At 45.5% G+C, this 17,833-nt stretch overlaps 2 protein-coding genes across 2 annotated transcripts; both read right to left on the reverse strand.

Moving 5' to 3' along the window:
* Positions 1 to 1,927: 1,927 nt before the first annotated feature.
* On the reverse strand, positions 1,928 to 8,490 carry CIMIP4 (ciliary microtubule inner protein 4). Its single transcript, XM_065626704.1, has 6 exons — positions 8,470 to 8,490; positions 5,440 to 5,512; positions 4,211 to 4,839; positions 3,576 to 3,723; positions 2,223 to 2,333; positions 1,928 to 2,013 (listed from the first exon to the last, which is right to left on the reverse strand). The coding sequence occupies exons 1-6, from the start codon at positions 8,488 to 8,490 to the stop codon at positions 1,928 to 1,930; spliced, it is 1,068 nt and encodes a 355-aa protein (XP_065482776.1).
* Positions 8,491 to 9,174: 684 nt separating this feature from the next.
* Positions 9,175 to 17,818, reverse strand: TST (thiosulfate sulfurtransferase). The gene is made up of 2 exons (XM_065656245.1): positions 17,180 to 17,818; positions 9,175 to 9,663 (listed from the first exon to the last, which is right to left on the reverse strand). The coding sequence occupies exons 1-2, from the start codon at positions 17,763 to 17,765 to the stop codon at positions 9,365 to 9,367; spliced, it is 885 nt and encodes a 294-aa protein (XP_065512317.1). The 5' UTR covers positions 17,766 to 17,818; the 3' UTR covers positions 9,175 to 9,364.
* Between the last annotated feature and the right edge of the window lie 15 nt (positions 17,819 to 17,833).

Here is a 17,833-nt window from a genome sequence, read left to right on the forward strand (position 1 = left end):
AGTGTAGCAGTGCACCAACAAGACTTTTCAGTCTGTTTCCCTTCTGATCTAGTCTTTTCATGAGCCTTCCACAGGTGGCAAAGGGCATTTGCTCCAAGCTGTACCATAATCCTGCAGTCTGCCTGCCCTAATGTCTCTTTATTTCTAATGTCTATGAGAAATAGATCTGTAAATCTATGTGCTGACTCAGCCCACATGTTATGTTTTGTGCATTAGCTAACTGTGCCCTGAACTGCCTGCTTCCAATATGCCAAACAGCATCAGTAGACTTCTGTTCAGCTCCATGTTTTCTGGATTAGGACTTGCTGCAGTCTCAGAGGGCAGCGTTTGTTATGTACCTGGAGTCACACTGGTCATCAGTGCTGGATGCAACACAGAGAACAGGGTGTTCTGCAGAGCTGTCCTGTTCAGCTGGTGTGTGCTCTGACAGGAGCCACGTGGTGCTGATGCACAAGGAAAACCCACAGGGAGGTTTCTACAAGCTGCCATTTGGCCTGTCTCCCTAATTTGAAAGACTTGGACATGTGCCTGGAAACATCTAAGTTCCAAATGGTTAGTTATTGCTGATGGAAAATGATTATCACTTGATTATCTTTAGTTACATTTTAACCTCCTTCACTGCTTTCATGAAGTCAGCATATCGTTATCTAATACACAACCAGTGAAGGGAGAAGTAACAATCCTAATTCTGCCCCAAAATGGTTCATATCAGGGAGCAAAGCATCAACCTTTTAAAATGGTGAAAGCTTGGGAACAGATAGGAAAGATCAGGGCATTGCTATTCCCAGACATGTACTTCGTGATTGCTGCATCAAACTGCTACACTTTGGAGATGGAAGGCAGGATCCTGCAATAAGGGCCATTAAATACTGCTAGAAAAACAAATCAGGAAGCCCTAATGACCCTGCATATCCTGCATCATTCAAGCCTTTGGGTGGTCCTTGGTTACCGTCCAGATATGGTCTCTGAACTTCAGATTATGCAGACTGTATGGTGAATGCACGTGCTTCTCTCTGAGAGACATTTATCTTTGAGCTAAGGAAAAAGCTGACAGAGATGACTATGGCTTATGAGAGCTTCACTAAGTGTCCATTCACATAGTGGGGTGATTTGCAGATTGGAAAAGCTCTGGGGCTTCTTGCAGGTTTCCTGTTTCCTTTAGGTGGGATAAACCTTTTGCATTGGCTTGGCCTGCAAATAGTGTGGGCTTTAGTGAATACTCCAATGCCTCCTCAGGTGAGTTTCTGTTTTTGCATGCTAATGCTGCTCCCTGCCAGGGTAAGAGTTTTCCCTGGAATCCTCCAAGTGGCAGATAAAATGACGAAACTAGAGTGGTGGGCAGAGAGCCCTTCTTTCCTATCCCACATAGGCACCTGGTGCCAATCACACGGAGTTGTGCCCAGGTTATTGAGTGGACACCATTTGGTATGTTGCTGGCAGAGAGTCCAAATTCACCTCAGAAGCACCAACAGGGAGCTGGGTCTTTGCTTGGTGTGTCCAGCTGCCACATACACATAGCTCTGAAGCTTCCCTGTGGGGGAGTTTTACAGCCTTCAGGGTGGGGAGAGGTAGGCAGCATTCAGGTCCTTGGGTGGCTCTGGTTCATTCCCAGTGCATCCTCTGTACTTCTCTCTGGACTGCTGGTCACCACCACATCCCTCTGCAAAGGTGTGTGCCTCACACACTAATTAAGCCTGCCTAACCAGTGACCAACAAAGTGATTATTTTTTTTTTTGTATTCATATTCAGATTTATCTTGCATTCTTCTCCCCAAGGACATCCTAATTGAGAGGGGAAGAGAGCACCAGCAACAAATCTGCTGTTGAAAACTAACAAGCAATGAGCTTGTGCTTTATGTGGAGGTTTATTAGACGGCTGAGGAAAAAGATCCCTCGCCGAATGCACTCCAAACCTCAACCTTCATCTTCTAAGGCTTCTCATTTTTCTTCCCATATTTGTCCTCCAATGCTTTCTGCAGTTTAAGATTTAGGGCATTTTTCTGATGCCATTTCCCTGTAAAGAAGGCAAATCACAGTTCAGTCACAGCCTCCCTTCTAATGCTATTATCCCTCAAGGATTTTTCTAACTGTAGAGCTCCTCTCTTGTGAAAATGCCAATTTCCAGCCCCCCTGCACCTTTGCCCAAACCCATCCGTTGTCATTGGCAGAAGCAGCACCCATCTCAGGAATCCAGCAATGCACTTTTCCTGGCAGAAGCCATACCTAGCTCATCAGTCCTCCTTCCATGCCAATTCTTAGGATCCCTGATTGCCTTCTGAATTATATCAGGGGTGTAGGAATCTTTCATCAAGCTTCGGCTCTCCAGTGGGCCACCTGCAAGGAAGAGCAAATAAGGAACTGTACACAGAAACCACCCTACTGTGGTCCTGGAATTGAAGCAGGGGAACAACATCAGCAGTTTCAAGGGCTCAAGGAAAGGCATGTGTTGACTACAGTACCTTTGGTCAGGTGTGTGGCTAGGTGCTGAATAACAGCTTCATCATCACCAGGACGGAGCTTGTGTTTGCCAATTTATTTGCTTTTCATCCTCAAGTATGAGACACACACAGAGGGTGCCACAAGTTACCATCTTTATTTGTATCCCAGTGCTCTTTCTTCATTCAAGTGCCCACTTATCTCCCATTCAATCCCCTTATTCACGTGAGTAACTTCCTATTCAGCAGCACAGCTCCACAAAAAGTACCATCTTACCTCTCCAGGCCTTCTTGAGCTCCTTTTTCTGCCATGATACTTACAAATCCCAGCTGTGACTTCTCTTTTTATCCCCTCTTGACTTTTAGCCATTTGAGGGGGGTTTATTTTAATTCCTCATCCTTTCCTCTTCACCTTCCTTTTTATTGTACCCTTTCCTTGATAATAACTATTTTGACCTCCCTGGGGAAAGATGTCCTTCCTTTCTGTGTGACTGCATAAACCCAGGACAATGCAGTCTTCAATACCAAGCAAGGTCTTGTCATGGAACGTACTGTATAAGGAAAAGGAATCTGTGTTATGCTAGTACATGAGAAACTAGAGTCAGAGAAAATTATTTCAGAGTTTCTTGGATATGACAGTAACAAGAATAGAATGAAAGTGTAGTTCCCAATGTTTTTTTAGATGGAAGGATCCCTGGGGACCATGGAAACAGAGGTTTGGACAAGACATCTTAGAGCCCCACATCTCTAAAGGTGTTGAAGAAAAATAATGTTGGTATTGGAACCAGAGGTAAGTTGAGACTGGAGATGACAGGGAACATTGAATAGCAAATGGTGTTGATTTGGACAGCTCTGAACATGGAGGACAGAGGTGAAGATACACCCGCACTTCTCACATCTCAGGAAAGAAGAGTGAAAGAAAAGAAAGAGATAGAATACATAGAAAGGGAGTTTCTAGCTTTCATTTCCTCAAGCACCACAGCCTTGAAAAGCAGTGACTGTGGATAGAAGGAATAAGAGGGGAAAGTGAGAGTCACCTACAGTCAAATCTCTACCCAAAGCAGTGTGGCTGCCCTGAGCCCAGGCAAAGTGATGATGGAACCAGCTTGAAGGTCAGGCACGGGTACGTATGGCCCCTCACCTTGGAAGATATTTGACCTCAGGTTAAAACCCAGCTGGTTGTAATCAGCAAAAGGTGTAGAGTTCAAGGGATCTTTCAGCATTTCAGTACGGTCACTGAGTCTTTTCTGTCCCAAGATTAATGCTGCCACGCACAGAGCTCGCCGTTCCTGAAAACACAAATAACAAGGAATCACTGTCAGTCCATGTTCTCTAGGTGCAGCAAACTCCTGGCGTTTCCACCCCTGCATAGGTCTTTCAGCTATGACTTGTCCCTGGGACCTGAGTCTATCCTTGAGTCTCCCTCAGCAGCTTCTGTAGGCATTGTAATTGCATGGGAAAAGGGGGAGAATTAGAATGGGATGATGGTGTTGGGCTCTGGTCTGGGTCCTGGTACCACATTGTTTTGCCTTGCTCAGTTGGGACTGGCTACAGGAATCTTATAAATGAAAGGTGGATGGAAAGACAAAATTTAAAAAGACATGGGAAAGGCTGTAGAGTATGTCACTGCTCCATAGTGTGAAGCCCAAATCCCTCTGCATGTCTTCTAGAAACTGCTAATATACTGCTAATACCTACCCACTCAGCCCCCTGCAACACCATAAAAACAGCCTTCGACCTGCCACAAAGGATACATGAAATGGCCTCCTCCAATACCTCTTCATTGCTAGTAAGTTCATCTGCATTGGCAAATTTATCTTTGCTGTTTCTCTTCTCCAGAAGTTGCTTCCATTCTTCTTTCATATCTGACTCTGATGACTCTAAGGACTCTTTGGAACTTAATCTGCTGCAGGTCTCCTTGGCTTTTTTGTAGCTGGCTTTGATAGTCTTCTGGGAAGATCCAGGCCCTCTAGACCTCAGTGTCTGCTGCTGGCCTGCTACTAGTTCTCGGGCATTTGAGATGGATTTGGTGTCTTCTGCCTCCATCCGCTTGGATATTGCAGACAGATGAGAAGTGTTGCTGCTCTGTATTGGCTCCTGCACAGTTATTGGGTCTTTGGTGGCAGAAGTATCTTCTCTTTCCTCTTCAAGGCTTCTTGAATGACGACCCTGTGTGGGGGGAGTTTTAGCCTGGAGACTCCCTTTGCTCTGGTTTTTCATCTGAACACATTTTGCAGAATGAGATGCCTGGGATTTAATAGAAGTGGAATTCTTTGCTCTTCCTTGAGCCACTGAGTCCTTGGGGATCTTCCAGGAGGCTCTGCTGGAGCTCCTTTGGGATGTTCTCTGTCTGCTGGGACGTAAGCCTTTTGGAAGAATCTCCTTTTTCACTTCCTCAGGTTTCACTTAAAGACAAAAATAACAGCTCAACAAATTTGATACTGTTTTGATAATAGCTGGTACTGTAAATTGAGCTGGAAACAACTGGACATGTCATTGTGCCATTGTCAGATAACAACAGAGACATTAGAGGTCTCAGAGGGAAAGAAAAACCCAATAACCTAGCAGTGTTATACCAATCTTCTTGCTGAACCAGGTGAAGGTTTCTGAGGAGTCTTAAATGCTCTTGTGAGATGAACATGCACAGAAGTATAGAAGTAAAAGCAAAGGTCTGTATTTTCTTATGTGTAGGGCCCCTTCCAACCCATGATTCACTCTCACTCTCAGGAACGTGCTGTGGCTCATCGGTATTTGCTGATGAGTTTACAGCATGTCAGTGCCTTATTGTGCTTGTGCAGGGAGGTAGTAAGACAAGTCCACCAGTGGAGGACTTGGGGCGGGGAGATTTTAACCCATCAGCCCATGGCACATGGGATCCCTCTCCAAGTAGTTTTCACTCACTGAGGTATCTGCATGAAGGGACAGAGGGAATGATATACAGCTTCGCAAGCTGTGCTGCAAAGCAAGCTCTGAAGGAGGGACAGCTCGTCTGCCATCTCGCTTACCTGAAGTACTGTTGGTCAGCACAGAGTCACTTTTTGCCACATCAGGTGCACGGGAAGGTGGAACTTCTAACACCTCCTTGGAAGAGAAACAAAGGCTGTGTCAGCCTCAAAGATGGGAAATAAGGGGACGGTGGCCCTGCTCATCTTTAGATGACATAGGTTATTCTCACACAAATGTATTATACACCTCCCAGATCAAGATTGAGCTGTCTGATGCTCTTAGATTAAAAAAGCATAGAAGTCCTGCAGGATTTCACATTAACAGCTCACATGGGACAGCCTGCCTACAACACGGCCAACCAGTGCCTCTAAGCAATACTGAGCTGCAAGAGTTTTCACAGGCAGTGGTGCAGACACAAGTCAAAATGGAAAAATAGCTCAGTGAAAATGTCATTTTTTATTTTGAAGCACTTATGAGGTGTCAGATCTGTCATGTGCTGTGCAATTACAACAGTTCCTTCCTTTGGTGCCAGAAAGGCCAGAAAAAATGGGGAGAGGAGGCAATAAACAGAAAATGCCTGTGCAATGCTGTCTAGGCAAAGGAAGAGAAACGGGCTGGAGACACGGTTTCTTCCCTGATTCTGGCACAGACTATCCTGTTTTGCTGTGCTAGTCCTGCTGATGTGATTGATCCAACACTCAGCCTGTGCAAACTGCCTCCTGCACTAGGAGGAAGCTCAAGTCTTTCCTGCAGAGGGAATGTCTGTGTAATCCTCAGTTGTCTCCTGCTGATGGTCCGTGTTTCTCAATCCGGCAGGACCTGTGAGAGGTGACAACTGAAGCCGTGGCCCACAATGGTGAATATGGTAATTGTGAGCCTGTTGGCACCAGCAAAAGTACATATGGGATCTGGATCAGGTAGGGATATATGTTTGCATTTGTCAAATTAGCTCATGGCATGACATAAGATGCTTACCTTCTGCTCTGGAGGCTAGATCTTGGAAGTAAGATTGCTGATGGGGCAGGAAGGCCGCTGCTTCAAAGTTAACTCACCAGAGCTGACCTGAACCAGCAGCTTGTATTTTACATTGTGCCACTTCACAGCAGCATGTCTGGTACAACACTGAGATCTTGACACTGAAGTTACTCTATTAATCAGACTCCAGGAGTCAGTGCCGTGTGCTCTGCAAATGTGTTAAGAGACAGAACCTCTCCCACAAAAAGAACAGGGCCACAAGAGGTGAAGAGAGGAAACCAGTCGTGGCTCACAAGGTGGGATCTGCTTCTTCTCTGTATCAATTTTCATTATTTTTAAAGAAAAGCCAAACATGTACACATGACCAAAGTGCAGGAATCTGTGTTGCTAAATAAACTGTGCTAATTGCCTCCTCCTACTTAAAACAAAACCATGTCTGTTTGCTATTATTACTATATTCAGCAGAATGAACTTTACAGCCTGCTGTTGTAGAAAATTCTCCTCTCCCATTTCTTCCAACAAAGCAGGATTTCTGTGTAATGAGGCAATGTGCTCATTTCCCAAATTCTGTTCACTGATAACTTTCATTTACCCAGTTCCTCCTGGACAAAAGGATGCTGAAGCCTACAACTGTTCCTACTTTCTAGTTTGTAACTGTGTATAATGTTACTGTTACTGTTTATTGTTCATTTTACTTCTGAGCCTCAAGGTCCAAAGTCAAAACATCACTCTGAGACTCCTAGATCTCAATACCAAGAAGGACTTGAAGGCCATTTTACCATCCTCCTGGATAAAAGAAACCACACAAGTACATCTAGGCATTTCTTCGCTAAGGCAGTGTCAGAGACTGATAAGGATAATGGCTCAAACATTGTGGCAAAACCTGTTCATCCAGCCACAGGAGATGGTACATTCAGTGTAAGGTGAATTGTGATTTACATATCAACGACAAGCTAACGAGCCACAGCCCAGGCCAGCTGGCTGATACAGGCGGTGGGGGACGTGCTGGAGGGCACATAGCTCCTCCTTCTGATACGCCCAGCATGGCACAAAGGGAAAAGCTGAGACCCTTCAAGATGGCCCAAAATTTGTCAATCTTTTGCAATCACATCCCTCCCGACTTTTCTATCTTTTGCAATAACACCACCACGAAAGACCAAAAATTACACAAGTGGGCAATCCAGAGGGCTATAAAGGCCCACCTTGTGCAAGCACTGGTGGCACCCACCCACCATCCTAAGGACCATTCTGCCCACCAGTCTTACCACATGAACTGAACAAGACACTGGAGGATGCCGCACATCGCTGGATCCGAGACTGCAAACTCCATCATACATAAAGAGGAGCCATAAGGATGGTGAAATCTTTCTCTCTCTTTTCTTTCCCATACTTCTACTTTTTTTGCTTTCTTTTTTATAAGTAACGTAGTAACATAAAATTTGCAGCCCCACATATGCCACAAACTTTTAATGTTTACCTATTGAACCTACAATAACATAAATCCTTCTGCCACCAAATCATATGCCATTTGGGCCAAGCTGCAAAATAAAAGCCTTTTCTTTGTGGATCTTAAGTACTGTGTGTACTGTTTTCCAACCAGGGAGACCCATGAACCTGAGTCACTTCTTCCCCTCACTCATACCTCTGGGCAGGACATGACAGGCAGCTCTGTGAAGGACAACAGACAACACACCAGATAAGACGTATCTTGATCAAAGAGCTAAAAATTATTAAACTTGATATTTCTTTTGGAATTAAAAAAAACCCAAAAAAACCCGCAAAACTGTGTGGTTAGCATAGCCTAGCACTCTGAGTTTCCTGACACGCAGCCATGGAGGAAAGAAGCAAGCTGTTCTTCCCAGGCAGAAAATTAACCTCCTCAGCCAGGTGTAGGAATTGGTATGCCTTTCTCACCAGCCACCAGAAAGGTCTCATGGGCCTTTCACTTCTGGCTGGGCCTCCAAAATATGGGATTTCAGTGACTTCCCAGACTTGAGAAGCTGCATGGGTGTCAAAATGACACCAGATCTTTTATCTTTTAAATTTTTTTAAAGAAAAAAATGGAAGAGATAAAAGCTCCAGGGTTTAATAAGAGGCAAAGCCTCTTCCATAACTACCTCTCTCACTTGATCCATGATCCCTGATGTGGTGCCACAGTGATTCGTACAAGCAGGCAGTTCCTGCTGAAGTCCAGTCCAAGTATGGAGGTGGGATGAAGGCTGAACAGGAGAGATGGTTGCTAGGGAACAACCCTCCCTCTATCTATGAGCTGTGGTCTCCATGGGAACCAGAAGAAACATGGTAGAGATGGGGGCCATCCTGGCTGACTGAAAAAAACAGACAGGGAAGAGAGTAAAAGGCTCATGTCTCATTAAACTCCTGCGCCCAGAAGTTCTCATCACATACACAAGATTTCTTGCAGACTTTTGTAACACAGCCGCGATAATCCAGGAGAACTGGATCTTCTAGCAGCTCCAAATGCTTCACATGAGCTCACTGACCTCCATCAGAGAGGCAGGGGAAGGTGCTCCAGTTTTCCACTTCAGAAAAGGGGAGATGATGAGCTGGCAAAATGTCTGCCATTGAGTCAGTGACAGAACCACAGCTTGACCCTCCTGTGTCCAGCACCCAGTGTTATATCTTAGCCCCAGACTTTTCATCCATTCTGCTCCACCATGGACCTGAGCTCTCACCAGGCCACCAAAATCTCTGCAAGTCTCCAGGGAAGACTGCAATTCTCCACGTTGCAAAGCTGCTTTTCCCACCCAGCACAAATAGGTCACAGGCAACAAGGAAGAATTAGAAATATTCCAGATGCATCATCTTAGAAGTAGATTTTATTCATTATGAGAAACCAACAGATTGATAGAAATCTCATTATCATTATTAGAAAAACTGGCAAAATATAAATCAGCATGTTTTTTCTGTACTTCCACCTTTTCCCTTTCCCTGTACCCTGGGCTGAAGACAGCTGGTAGATCTCATTGTCCAAGAACAGATCTCCCTCCTCTAGGCCTTGTTGCGCTTCAGCTCAGAGACCTTGTAGCGAGGTGGGGCACGGTGGAACCACTCTGACCAGGAACCATCATAAACAGCCACATCGCGCTTGCCACACAGGTAGGCTGCCAAGGCAATGTGACATGCTGTGACACCTTTGCGGCACGTGGCCGTCAGCGGCTTTGAGAGATCCACTTCCTTCTCATGGAATATTTGTTGAATCTCCTCAATACTCTTCTCGTGGCCAGTTTCTGTTAGGAATGAGTGGAAGGGTATGTTCACAGAGCCAGGGATGTGACCAGATTCCAGCCCTGAAAGAGTGAACAAGGAAAGTAAACATGAGCAAGGAGACATTAATGTAGGTGATGAAAGACACCTACAGAAGAAACATCAACAAGACATCACTGCAGATACTCCCACTCTCTCCAAGATATTAATACTAATTTGTTTCAGGTAACGATGAGGATGCAAAGCAGTATGGGGCTAAAAAGAGAAGGACAAAGATTATTCAACTTTGCTGAAGTTAAAACTTCCAGAATATTTAGCAAACTATTTCTCTTCTGAAAGCAATGAGAGGTAGGAATCTGAAGAAGCTCTAGATGTGACAAGAATCAAAGAACTGCCACAGAAAAGATGCTTAAAAAGGCATTAACGAGGCTGTGTAAAGAGAAATGCAGCAGTGCATTTCTGACCTTCCTCAAGTGTGCCAGCAGCTTGTAGTGACACAGTTTTCAGAAGCAGGAAGTATGGCTTGTATGTGGCATTTGTCACAGTAGTTATTCGATCACTGTTCATTCCTGTGTCACCTTAAAATTGTATTTCAGAAAAGTAATGCAACCTTAAAGTCAGCAACACTACTGCTGAGGCAGATAAACCTGGGGCAATGGGGTCAGAGAAGTGGGAATTTAGATTTTGTACCACTTTTTATCCACTCCATGGATGAAATCAGCAGGTGTTCTGTTTTTCTAGAGGTATTACTGACCAGCTCAGGCAAGTTGAAAGTTGCATCTCAAGAACAAGGTCTTTTGAGAAAAGCAGATATAAAAACATGGTGGATAAGATTTTCATCAAATTCAAACTGTCACTGTAGGCTTAATCAAAGTACATCACATTCATTGGAAACTTTTCCACTGATTTTGAGAGGCTTTGGATCAAGCCTCCTTGGAGCAGGAAACATTACATATTACGTTGAAAATGCTTTTTAGGGAATGGTTCCTTGCTAGGTTTGAACTTCTAACAAGACAGCCTTGGGAAAGCCACATAAATAGTACCTGTTTCACTGACAGCTTTGCACGTGCCTAAGTCATCAGGGCAACTGATCTCATGGATTGGGGCAGGGAACCTTTGTCACAGTCAAATGATTGGAGTACAGCTAGTCAGAGATTGACATCACACATCATAACGACACCGCAGTTTCACCGCTTATGTAAAGTGATGTCATGACATGATATGTCACAAGGGGAAAACAGGGTTTTGGTTGGGTATTGAAGAGGGGATTTTTGCTCTGCTGGACAAGGACTGAGAGCCTAAAGACAATCAAAGCTACCCTGAGTCAGCTTCATAAGATCTCTCCCTGTTCCAGATGGACCTTCTTTGTCTCGATTCATCCTCCCCGAGTGTCTTACAAATCTGGCACTCTTGTCTACTGGTCACCTCATGCACCCTTCAGTGTTTAGCATTACAGGGATAAGTCACGAGAAAAACTGCTGACTTCTGGAGGGACTAACATTAAAAAAAAAAAAAAGACAACGTTTTGGACTGATGCTTTCACCACATTTTTTCCAGTTCCAGAAAACAACAGTTCATCACTTCAGTACAGGGAACTGCAAAACCCACATTCATTAATATTGTGTCTGTATGACAGAGAGGAAATAAAAATAACACAAAAAAATGAGTATAAAAAAAATCTTGTTTGTAGTTCTCAGACTGCAGGTCTTCTTACTGGAGAATTACATGCCTGGGCTAGGCTACCGCTTTCCCAGAGTGAATGGTCCTGACCCTGTCATTTGGCAAGAGATTTCTGCAAGGCTCTGCTGCAGCACTGGTGATCACCCCAATGCAGACAAGTCTGTGAGCTGCAGAACAACGCTCTCACACCATCCAAGGCACTGGGAAGTGCACTGAGATCAAGAAGTCCTGGGGGCTGAACTAGAAGGGCCAGCTCTTGCTCACAGAAGCTTGTGGGGCCACCAACTTAGTTCTTAGGCGTCCCAGGCCCCATGGTTATGATTGCTTTTCTAGACTGTTCAAACATCTTAAAATAGGTAGGTTTGTACCATTCTCTTATTGGAAACTGCTGTTACACACACTCACCATCCTTAAACAACTCTTCAGTTAGGAGCTGAGCAGATGTGAAAAGAACAGTCTCATTTTAGAGTATTTTTGACTTTGATCTACAGGAAAACTTTCCTTGCTGCAGAGATTCGAAAGTCTGTTGGAGTCGGAGACCAGCACTTGCACTCTGCAAAAGACGGGGAATTCTGTAGAAACTGTATTTACTCATGTATGTGGGTGTTCAGCTGAAAGAAGGAGCTGACATTGCACAACCACAATCCCTTGGACTGCCTAGGAAGTGCTCTTGAGTGGTTGAGGAAGTTTTATCAGCTCTCTCTGCTAGGACAAGAGCAGAGAAACACGGGACTGGAAGGCAAGGTTGGATGCAGCTGGGATCTGAATGGGGGAGATGATACATCTGCTCCTGCCTCATATGACACAGAGTAAACTCCCTGCCAGATTCATGCAGTCACCCTCAGAAACTCCAGGAAGGAACCCCAGGATTACAGAGCCTGGCTCCCAGCTACTACAGGGATCACCTCATCACCTCATAGGCTCCCTGTCATAAAAGCATCCATCTCAGACCCAGTTTGGATTGATGCCATGAAACTTCCCACTGAGGCACCTCGTTGCTCATGTGAGGAGGAATATGCATTTGCATCATTAAGTTTGTCACAGTCAGCCCATACAGCATTTATCCTTGAGCTGACATTGCCCTCTGGCTGAAATAGTTTTTCTCCCTTCCTGCTATTGCTCCAACGTACTGACAGCGAGTGCTCAGCGCATCCAACAGCCTCAGGCCCTCAGCCTAAATCCAGTAAGAGCTCATTAGACGCACTGTTCACTGCCTCGGCTACCCTAGAAAAAATCTTAGGTGACCACCAGGCTTCTGGATAAGGCAGTGGCATTTCCTAGTATGTTGATTGGTAGAGAGGAGGTTAATAATTGCTGTTTTCAAGGCCAAATCACATCTGAGGTTCTTGCACCAAACTAATTCATCCAAGTCTTATCCTCTTCTGCTGCTTCCAAATGTGGCTTTTCGAATTGTAAGAGAGACACAAGTAATTAAGTGTTTCAGGCTACTAAGCATCCAGCCTTGCTCTCTATAGCATTACACTTCTTGGCGCTTCCATCCCTGCAGGTGGTACCTCACATAACACTCCCCATGTGATCATTCAAACCTTCCTGAGGCTGTGCCAGCAGCACATTTCAGTAGCAACTCCCTCTTGCCTCAATGATTCAGAAAAATATGAAATACAACATAGAAGCATAATGATGGGACCATGCTAGCAACTTCCAGCCCCACAGATCTGCTTTCAGCACAAGCTATTCTTATCCTCATCTCCCTTCCAGTCAGCTTTTTGGGAATCTAACAGTACGTGTGCTATTTGCCCTCTTCTCACATTGAACTAATAATTGCCCCTCTAATATTATGTCCAAAGTACTAATGAAGTCTGAATGGAATAAATCTACCTCATAGGTGCTTCCAGTGGCTGGAAGAAAAGATCAGACGTAACTTCCAGGCATGCATGTTCCCATTTCTCCTATATGGCAAATCAATTCTGTTGGCAAGGAAATACAGCCCTTAGCTGCAATGCAAGCTTACCAAGGTATTTTATTCAATTTTGCCTTAATTTCAAATATTTTTTTTCTTTAATTGTTTTTTGAAAGCCTTCCAGTCTATCCATGTTATGACAACAGATCAACAGCTTGTGTTGTACCTCCTGTCCTAAATACAAATACAAACTTTGCTAGTGTTTCTGTCCTACAGAACCATGCTCTGATTAAATTTATTAAATTCTTGCCTCATGGGATTGCAATGTCATGTGACTGATTTCTGACACATATTTGGGATGGAGATTGTGTGCCTCGCAGATTTAAGCACATGAATATTTTTTGTTTATACTCCCTCTTTAGAAATTATCATTGCTTCTTTCTCCCTCTTCTTGCTAACCCTCCCCCTACTGTGCAGACTTATCCACAGGAGGAAAAAAAAAACGAAAAAACCAAATGGTAGGACAGCCTCAGTATAATTCTGAGGCAGTACCAAATAATCTTTCATCTGGAACCCCTGTTAACTACATAGCAACCCTATTTACTCTTTCTTTCCTTGTTCTCTTTTTATTCACTTTGGTCCAGCAGTTTTTGTTATGTTTTAATTTCTTTTGCCAAGCCTCACTCAGCTTGGCTTCTGGCAACCTTCCCTCACAATTTGTAACCTGTTACATGTTATCTTCTCCACTGCTTAACCCTCTTTTCCACATATGTTAAGATTCTCTGCTTAAATATATATATTTTTTGTTGGGTATTTATCTAGCTAAGACTACAGCCCCTTCTCTCTAGCCTTTCCCTTTGTGATGAAAGCTCCAGATGGAATTTCTGAATGTCAAAAAGATAAAAGATGTGCCTTGTCCACATTTAACTCCCCGTGGTCTTGGAACTGGCTGGCTGCTGATAGATGTTCCTTTCCAAACACCTCCTCTGTTGCCTCCTTTTTTATCTCACTCTTCCACTCAAATTGTACACCTCACAAAGGACCATTAGTGATCTCACCTAACCTACCACAAACTTATTGGAAGGAACACTTTAAGCTTCATCCCGGCCAGCCCCTTGAGAATTCCTCACAGTCGGATGAATAAGCCTTTGCCACCAATGTCAAAATACTGTGTGCATATACAGCCAGAAGAGTCAGCTCTAAGAACCAGCAGGGCTATGGTGCTAATCCTGGCAGCTGATGTTTGTCAACCTCAGCTTTGGATTGTAGGTTCCCATGAGTTGAAACAGACTTGGATAAAGTCTCTCACTCTCCACGTTGTGCTTTGAGTATTACTTTATGGTCAAAGTAGAGCCAGTTCCACTCCCAGCTGCAGATTCCACTTAGAGAAGAGAGGAGAAGAACCAGCAACATTTCATTCTCACACTCACTGCCACTGAACACTCAAGCTGAGCAAAAGCTTTATGTTTGGGGCGGGGAGGACTGAGAGCTGGGAAAATGGGCAAAACCTTAAGCGTTGTGTATGCCCAAGGGAGACAAGGACAACCCAAGGGCTGAGAATGAGAAGAAAAATAGTTGGAAGCTCATGAAATGACTTTGGATTTGCCTTTTTTTTTATATGACAGATTTCTTGTCTGGCAACTTTTCCCTCTTCTCTCAGGTGTCTGCAAAAAAAATCAGAAATTCACAACTTTTCTGTATGCATTTGTTCAGCCAAAATTCTTGTTCCCCAGTTTTCAGAACCCAGTACTCCAAAAGAGTCAGTACTGGTAACCATCATGTATTTATTTTTATCACCAGCCCCTAGACTGCCTGGGATTGTCTTAGTTCCAGCTGGTTCCATAGCCCTGTACCCTACAGCACCCGAGTACAGACACCCTGGCAGAACCTGGTTGAGCCATTGCTGATCACAGGTAGAAACGCAGCACTGTGCGGGGACACCTTTAGTCACCCAGTGCATGGGTCAGGGCTACACGTCTGATGGGCTTACGCTTCACACCACGCATGATCATCCAAGCTTTTCCATCCAAATCAATAGCTGTATTTAAGACCTATGAGACCCGGCTAATAGAAATGATATCTATTTTTCTCCACTCTGGCAACCTGGCTAAACCTCTCCCAGCAATTAAAAATTAGCCATGTATTATGGCTTACCTTAAATGCTACAGCATTTAATCCCAGCAAGGTAGCTGCTGCATAAAAATAAAACAGGGAGAACTAATTCGTACCATAAAGAAATGAAAAACTAAAGAGGTAAAAGAGTCAGCTGAAATTAGCCTCTTCTAGAGATGGAGTTCATGGAACTGGAGAGATTAATTGACTTAATTAGGAAATCAAGAGCTGAGGCAATAATTAAACTGAAATCACCTGAGAACACAGCAAGTTCCTTAACCTCAAGACCATTCTTCTTCTCTAAATTGCAGGCAACATTTCTCCTCCCTGATTGGATGACCCCTGTAATTAATCAGCATTGATTTCAAATTGCTCTTTCAGGTGTAAGTGCTGCATTTTACCTACTGCTGACTAGTGCAGCTACTGACTGGCCTGGTTCGGAAGGCTGTCAGGCTCCTGTGGAACAAGTAGCTGCAGCTGGAGTGCTCATATTGCTGGATCTGCTGTGGGAAGCAAAACCAGACCACCACAAATAAACTGTTCCATGCTGACTCATTTCAAAGGAAAAATCTGCTTTCAAGACTCTGTCAGGGGCTGTGGTATTTGTCACCTGGTGACAGCTCCCACTTCGGGAAACAGATGTGAAGTCCACCAGCTCCCAGCAAGGAGTGTTTTATTCACATCTTGAGGTTAAAATTCAACCTTCACTTTGATGGGCTGCAGCAGGCAAAGAACAGAATAAATAATAAGATTAACTACCCCTCTCCCCCTGCAAGTCTCTTCTGTCACACCCGTTACCTTTCTCACCTTCCATGTTGTCTTGCACAGGTTGAGTGTGTTTGGGGGGAGCGCACTGTGGACACTTAGGAGAACCACATGTACAGAACCATTTACAGCCAAACACCCTGGAGTTCGGACATGGGAAACAGTGTCCCGCTCAATGGCTGCACAGCAGCGCACACACACAAGAGAACAGCCAGAACAGAATGACAACCTGCCCATGTGGCAGCAGCGCCGAACCATCTCAGGGCCACAGAGCCCGCCACATGCCCGCTCCTGCAGTGTGGAGCTGGACTCAGACCCAACAACTGTTGCTAAGCTTTCCTGTGCTTTGGTTTTGAAGCTCCGCATTTCTTTTTAAACTGTTTCTGTGACTGCTTTTTGGAGAAGTTATTCTGGGATATACCAAGGCTTAAATTACACAGTAAGGGTCTCCTTTACAAACCAACTTGAATTTCATTCTAGGCACATTGCTGTACCAGCTGTCCCCACTGCACAGGACTTCTCCCACCCCTGCCGCTTGCGTGTTCAGTGTTGGACCTTCATTATAAAATCAGCTTTTGTTCCTTTTACTTTGGGTATCCAAAAGAGAGAGGTTGACAGACCAGAGGCTTGGGGCTTTTCTTACTTGAGCTTGTTAGATTTAATGGCAGAGAGCAAAAGGAAAAAGATCAGCTCAAGCAAGTTCTCTGTTTGCTGGGAACCAGATCAAGAAGGAAAGCGTCCCCTGGGTTACTGTATTGCCTAAAACCTGCGCTTTTGCTGGTGCTTTCATTATGGTGAGAGATGCCTGTATGAATACTGATAGTTTGCGCGTGTCTGCTAGCATTAGATAGGACCCTGAACAAACCCCTGGGAGCTCTCAGCTCCTGTGTTTGCATTCTGTCTGATTAACTTCTGCAGGCTGTGGGATGCTGGAGCCAAGTGACTGCAGACCTTCTCTGCTGCTTCCTCTTGCAGTTTTATAACCAGCTACAAGAAAAGCAACTTGTGAGGGCGCTGGGATCTGAATCCTCAACTGTGGATCCCTTAAGGTGAATCAGCGAGTTAGGCTGAGGCATGCCTGTGCATTAGGAAGATGTTTGCTGACTGGGAGGAGTCGCTAGGCCCAGACTAGTATGGACACTCTTGGCGCAGCGTGTTGGTGCCATTCCCACCTCCATTACCTTGGTCCAGCTCGGTCCCCCGGAACCGGCCCTCGGGGCGTGAATCCACCACCTGGAACCGCAGGGACCCCACGTTCTGTATCATCTCCTCGAAGGTCTTCACCAGGACTGTGTTCAGCCTGGCCTTAAAGACAGCCGGCTCGGGCTGGCTGACCTCGGCCGTGACGGGGTGGCCCTCCTTCACCCAGTTCTTGAAGCCGCCATTCAGCACGGAGACCTCCTTGTGCCCGAACACCCGGAACATCCACCAGGCACGGGGGGCGTAGAAGGTGCCCAGCTCGTCCCCGTCGTACACCACCACATGGGTGTCGCTGCCCACCCCCAAGCGCCCCACGTAGTCAGCGAAGTGGGACGGGCTGGGCAGCATGAAGTCGTAGGGGGAGGACTTGTCCCGGCACTCCTCGATGTCGAAGAAGGAGGCCCCGGGGATGTGCCTCTCCTTGAACTCCTGCCGGGCGTTTCGCTCCTGCGGCGGGTACCAGGAGGCGTCCAGCACCCGCAGGCTCGGCCCCACCCGCCCGGCCCGCACGGCCTCCGAGAGCCACTTGGCGGTGACCAGCGCCCTGGCGAGCACCTGCGGCGCCATCTCGGGGGGCCGGGGCTGGAAGGGGGCACCGCCGCTGAGCGACACACACAAAATGGCGGCGGCGGGGG

Source organism: Caloenas nicobarica, chromosome 1 (genome assembly GCF_036013445.1).
Source record: "Caloenas nicobarica isolate bCalNic1 chromosome 1, bCalNic1.hap1, whole genome shotgun sequence".
NCBI classification, from domain to species: domain Eukaryota; kingdom Metazoa; phylum Chordata; class Aves; order Columbiformes; family Columbidae; genus Caloenas; species Caloenas nicobarica.

Bases quoted from the DNA above. Each gene is read 5' to 3' on its own strand.
- CIMIP4 (XM_065626704.1), bottom strand. From the start codon at position 8,490: ATGGATCAAGTGAGAGAGGTA. The intron at 4,840-5,439 runs GTAAGCGAGATG...TTTGTCTTTAAG, and splicing joins GCTGACCAACAGTACTTCAG to TGAAACCTGAGGAAGTGAAA. The intron at 3,724-4,210 runs GTATTGGAGGAG...TTGTGTTTTCAG, and splicing joins AACTTACTAGCAATGAAGAG to GAACGGCGAGCTCTGTGCGT.
- TST (XM_065656245.1), bottom strand. From the start codon at position 17,765: ATGGCGCCGCAGGTGCTCGCCAGGGCGCTGGTCACCGCCAAGTGGCTC. The intron at 9,664-17,179 runs GTAATGGAGGTG...TCACTCTTTCAG, and splicing joins GGGGACCGAGCTGGACCAAG to GGCTGGAATCTGGTCACATC.